The following is a 6,000-nucleotide window of genomic DNA, read 5'->3' on the forward strand; positions in this document are numbered from 1 at the left end:
ATCGTACTAGCCTCCACCACTTCCTCTGGCAGCTCATCCCATACACATGCCACCCTCTGCATGAAAAAGTTGCCCCGTAGGTCTCTTTTATATCGTTCCCGTCTATTGGAAGATCATCACTACGCATGGAACCATATGCTGCCACTGTCTTCAGTTAGAGAAAATTAAAATGGGAAAACAAATGCAGTAATTATCCCATTATCAACATGAGTGATTATCGGAACAAATGGAAACTGGGAGAAATAAAGGTTGTCAAACATAAAATATTTTTAGTACCTTATGCTAAACTGAATAATCAATGTGAAACACCTCACTTTATCATAATATATTTTCACATACATTATAAGCAGTAGAATAAAAGTTTATACAATCAAAAGCAGAGAGCACTTTTACACTCACACTTTCAGTTTAGTTGGACTAATGATCTGTATTTCCCATTTAGACTTTCTTCCAAATATAATACATATTTAATTAACATTCGATGAGCTGAAATACAGTTGCTGAATTTGGAATAGGCTGAGTCAGATCTGCATATGTGCCTAGTGAATTCCATGGTTAACCTGGATTTTGACTTCTGTGAGTGTAATTTGGTTTCGTTCCATTGATTTAATGCAAACTTAATAGGAGGGGAAGTATTTACAAATAATTCAATGGATACAACAACCATTGGAATAACGTTTAGTTGGGGGTGAAGCACAAATTAAAACTTAGCAGGCCTAGGGTTCATGAAGTTTTCATACTGGTGTTCAGCTAAAGAAAGAAACAAGAGGCTCTGCTAATACCTGGCCCTGACAATGAGATCAAGTTTCTGCTATGTTTATTTATGGAAGCTTTCAATAGCTGCAGCAATAACCAAAAGCGACCTTCTGTATCTCTCCCAAATGTGTTGCGGCAGTACATCCTCTGCGCTGGCAGCATCCGAGCGAACGTCAATGTGAGCCATAGGATGAGCAAGGAGCTCCACCACTAGGCCTGAGCGAACTGCTCAAGCTGCGAAGGGAAAGGGTTACCGGAGCAAGAGCAAAATCAGAAACAAATAACAATCACACAGCTCTGAAATTAGAAACAATAACATCGTTTTTCAAATGAAAAGGAAGAAAAGAAGCGTACTGGCCGGACATTTGCTCACACTCTAAAAAGTCGACTCGTTTGTTTATCTTCAGAACTCCCCGAGCTAGCCACAGTTATTAAGCCTGTCCAGGAGCCGCCAGCGCTCACACCACAGACCAATTTGTTTCGAGTGTTCATCTCGGGGCCCCTTACCTGGCGCTTGGACTGCAAACAAGCTCAAAAGCAACAGAATAATGACAAAAAGATGAGGACGGTCGACTCCGCTCCGACTCATTGACTTCTTCCTCTCAGCTCCTCTGTTGGTTAGATAATACATCAAGAAGCACTGTGGGAAATTCCTCTACCCTGCAACTCCAAATATGACCATTGGACAGAGGCCACCGTTCATGGCCCTCTTATTTGCCAACGTTTTTGCTAATGTCTTCGACAAAAAAAATTGTGGCTATGTTTGGCTAAAGAGAGGCTCTAGCCTAAGAATTAGGTCGATTCGTTTTAATGCAGGCAAAGGGTTTGTGAATTAAAAAGGAAATGTTCTGTACCATATCTAATATAAGCCTTTCTTTATAAATTATGACAATTTAGTTTTATATAAAAATTACTCCAGTGATACATGTCTTTTTACCAACTTCAGTATAGCAACTTCTTAAATAAAGGTAAAGGAAATTAACTATTGAAATAAACTTTTTGGCGAATTTTCAATTCCTGCAACAGCCTAGTCTCAAGTTTCGACTTTGAAGATGTGGCAGTGGATATTGAGGCATTGTGTTTTTGCAGGAAGTGTTAAAATTTTAAATATGCTTAAAAGTTATGTAAAATAGTTTATTGTTACAGCACCTTTAACAATGCTTCACAAGATCACAAGGCAATTAGTCAAAGGAGGTACAGGGACAGAAAAAATGATCAGAGTGGTTTTAAGGGGCATCAAAAATATGGTGAGACATGCAAAGCGGTATAGAGGCTTCAACAGATTTTTGATTGATAAGGGTTGCAGAGCTGGACAAAGCTACAGAGTATGGAAAGATGATACTGTGGTGGGATTCAAACACAAAGATGAGACTTTAAAAACTGAGGCCAATGACTGTCCAGAAGCAGATGGATAATGGTTGTATGGGACTTCACATAAGGCAGTAAAAGTTTTAGGTGAGCCAATCATAATTGACATATTAATTATTGGAGTTCTTTAAAAATGTAACCATCAGGGTAAATAAAGGGGAACCAATAGACATTGTATATTTGGATTTCAAAAGGCAGTCAATACGGTGCCACTTGAAAGATTACTACACAAGGGACAAGCATGTAGTGTCAGGGATAATATATGCATTAGCATTGATAGAGGACTTGTGAACTAACAGAAAGTAGAGAGTTGGGATAATCATTTAGATTTGCAAACTGAAAACCAATAAGCTGTGGCAAGAATCAGAGCTGGGCCCTCAACTATTCCTGGTCCATATTAAAATGACTTGTATGAAGGCTCTGCAATCCTGTATGAAGGCTCTGTCAAACTTAGCTCATCAAACTCTGTGATTCTCTGAAACTTGCTTTTTGTGCACTTCCAAGTTCTTTCTCTGATAATAATCAGGGGTGGGCCCCCCACATTCTGATGTTTCCTACTTAGACCTCTGCATTAATCAGCATCTCTTCCCATACTTTTGATTATAAATCAAATTTGTGACAATATGAAGATGGTTAGAAAGAAAGTTCTGAGGAGGATATAAACAGTGATTTAGATAAATATTGGGCAAAATTTTGACAGAAGGAGTATAACGTGGGAAATTATAAGGTTGCCCATTTGCAAGGAAGAAGAGAAATGAAGCATGCCCACAGAATGCCATGGTACAGAGGGACCCTATTATCTTTTTGTATTAAATACAAAAGATCTGTATGCAGATACTGCAAGTAACGAGTATGACAAACAGAATGTTGCCCTTTATTGCAGTGAAAGTTACTTATGCAAGGAGGGAAGTCTAGCTATCACTACATTGGTAAGACCACACCTAAAGTACGGTCTGTTTGTGTAAGAAGGGATATACTTGGATTGGAAGCAGTCCAATTTGAGGAATTTACTAATCTGATGCTTATGAGGAAACTTTGAACTGGTTGTACCTCTACTCATTAAAGTTTAGAAGAATGAAAGGTAATCTTATTGAGACATAAGATTCTGTGGGGGCTTCAAGGATAGGTGCAGAGAAAATGTTCTCCACATGGGACACTGTATCAAAAATAATTTAAGACACAGACAAAGAGGATTTTTTTTTCTTGCAGAATGTTGTTAGTGTTTGGAATTCTCTCCCCTCCTTAGCAAGCAGTAGAGGCTAGGTCAATGGATATATTCAAAGCTGTTTCGGACAGACTTGTTTTTGGCATTGGACATTTGACCTTGAGCAGCACGTTGGATCAGTGGTCAGCACTGCTGCCTCAAAGTACTACGGACCTGGGTTGGACTCCACTCTCAGGCAACTGTCCGTGTGGAGTTTTCACAAACTCCCCATGTCTGACAAGCTTTCCTCTGGGTCTCTGGTTTCCTCCCAGAGTCCAACGATGTGCAAGTTGGGTGGTTTGGCCATGGGAACTGCAGGGTTACAGAGATAGGGTAGGGGTTGGTTTGGGGTCTTCAGGGGTCGATGAGCTGAATATCCTGCTTCCACACTGTATGATTATATGATTCTATGACTAGAAGACCATAGGATATAGGAACAGAAGTAGACCATTCAGCCTATTGAGTCTTCTCCACGATTCAATGTGATAATGGTTGATCTGATAATAATTCCACTTTCCTGTCTTACCCATGTAACTGTGTGAAAGAAGTTGTCCCTTAGGTTCCTTTTATAACTTTCCCCTCTCACCTTAAATCTATGCCTTCTAGTTTTGGAAACATCTACCCTCAGGAAAAGACAATATCTATGCCCCTTGTGATTTTATAAACCTCTATATAAACTTATTATAACTCAAACCTTCCAGTGTTGGTAATATCTTTGTCAATCCTTTTGCATCCATTCCCAGTTTACTAACATCCTTCCTATAAGAGGGTGACAAGAAATGTACGCAGTACTCCAGATGTGGCCTTACCAATGTCCTGTAGAGCTGTAACATAATGACCCGACTTCTGTACTCAATGCCTTGACCGAGAACAACAAGTGTGCCAATTACCTTCTTAACCACCCTGTCTACCTGGGATGCCACTTTCAAGGAACTATGTACCTGAACCCCTAGGTCTATCTGTTTGACAACACTCCCCTCAAAAGTTCATTTCACTTGAGGTGAAGCTGTACCATAGATCTTACTTTTGCAGGATTGTTTATTTGGAGTTGGATGAACAATCTCAAGTTTTCTTGACTACTAGTGAAAAAAACTCACCCAACCCTCTCCAGAGCTGCCACTACCTGGCTGTCTGCCAAAGGACAGGAATCTTTCTTCCAGCTGTCAATACAGATTTGAATGGAGCTGTTTTTGTAAAGTGTGTTCAGGAGGGTTTCCTAACTCAGTACGTTGACAGGCCGACGAGGGGAGAGGCCATTCTAGACTTGGTGCTCGGAAACAAGCCAGGGCAGGTATCAGATCTTGTGGTGGGAGAGCATTTTGGTGATAGTGACCACAACTGCCTCACATTCTACATAGCTATGAAGAAGGAGAGGATTAGGCAAAATGGGAGGATAGTTAATTGGGGAAGTGGAAATTATGATGCGATTAGGCATGAGTTAGGAAGCATGGACTGGGAGCAATTGTTCCATGATAAAGGCACTATAGACATGTGGAGACTGTTTAAGGAACAGTTGTTGCGAGTGATGAATAAATATGTCCCTCTAAGACAGGCAAGAAGTGGTAAGATAAAGGAACCTTGGATGACGAAAGCGGTAGATCTTCTCATCAAAAGGAAGAAGGTAGCTTACATAAGGTGGAGGAAGCTAGGGTCAAGCTCAGCTCTAGAGGATTGCAAGCAAGCGAGGAAGGAGCTCAAAAATGGTCTGAGGAGAGCCAGAAGGGGGCACGAGAAAGTCTTGGCAGAACGGATTAGGGAGAACACAAAGGCATTTTACACTTATGTGAGGAAAAAGAAAATGGTCAAAGAAAGGGTAGGGCCGATCAGGGATAGCATAGGGAATTTGTGTGTGGAGTCTGAGGAGGTAGGGGAAGCCCTAAATGAGTTTTTTGCTTCAATCTTTACGAAAGAAACAAACTTTGTAGTGAATAAAACCTTTGAAGAGCAGGTGTGCATGCTGGAATGGATAGAGATAGAGGAAGCTGATGTGTTGAAAATTTTGTCAAACATTAAGATTGACAAGTCACCAGGCCCAGACCAGATTTGTCCTCGGCTGGTTTGGGAAATGAGAAATGCAATTGCTTCACCACTTGCGAAGCAATTGCATTTCTCTTTGCATCTTCACTCTCCACTGGAGTCATACCTGAGGACTGGAGAGAGGCAAATGTAATTCCTCTCTTCAAGAAAGGAAATAGGGAAATCCCCAGCAATTACAGACCAGTAAGTCTCACGTCTGTCGTCTGCAAGGTGTTAGAAAGGATTCTGAGGGAAAGGATTTATGACCATCTGAAAGAGCATGGCTTGATTAAATGCAGTCAACACGGCTTTGTGAGGGGCAGGTCATGCCTCACAAAGCCTTATCAAGTTCTTTGAGGATGTGACTACAAAAGGTGATGAGGGTCGAGCTGTGGATGTGGTGTATATGGACTTCAGCAAGGCATTTGATAAGGTTCCCCATGATAGGCTCATTCAGAAGGTCAGGAGGAATGGGATACAGGGCAACTTAGCTGTCTGGATACAGATTTGGCTGGCCAACAGAAGACAGCGAGTGGTAGTAGAAGGAAAATATTCTGCCTGGAAGTCAGTGGCGAGTGGTGTTCCATAGGGCTCTGTCTTTGTAATGTTTGTACTGTTTGTAATTTTTATTAATGATTTGGATGAGGGGATTGAAG

General features: G+C 41.0%; 1 protein-coding gene across 2 annotated transcripts in view; it reads right to left on the reverse strand.

Annotated features, from left to right (window-relative positions):
- msrb3 (methionine sulfoxide reductase B3) overlaps positions 1-1,410 on the reverse strand; it is a 131,060-nt gene extending 129,650 nt beyond the window's left edge. Inside the window, exon 1 of one of the 2 annotated variants that reach the window (XM_043709653.1) lies at positions 1,264-1,410. In XM_043709653.1, the coding sequence (XP_043565588.1) occupies positions 1,264-1,387 (124 nt within the window). In that variant the 5' untranslated portion in view covers positions 1,388-1,410. The remainder of the gene's footprint in view (positions 1-1,263) is intronic. The other variant, XM_043709654.1, reaches the window with a different exon arrangement.
- Between the last annotated feature and the right edge of the window lie 4,590 nt (positions 1,411-6,000).

Source organism: Chiloscyllium plagiosum, chromosome 19 (genome assembly GCF_004010195.1).
Source record: "Chiloscyllium plagiosum isolate BGI_BamShark_2017 chromosome 19, ASM401019v2, whole genome shotgun sequence".
Lineage (NCBI taxonomy): Eukaryota > Metazoa > Chordata > Chondrichthyes > Orectolobiformes > Hemiscylliidae > Chiloscyllium > Chiloscyllium plagiosum.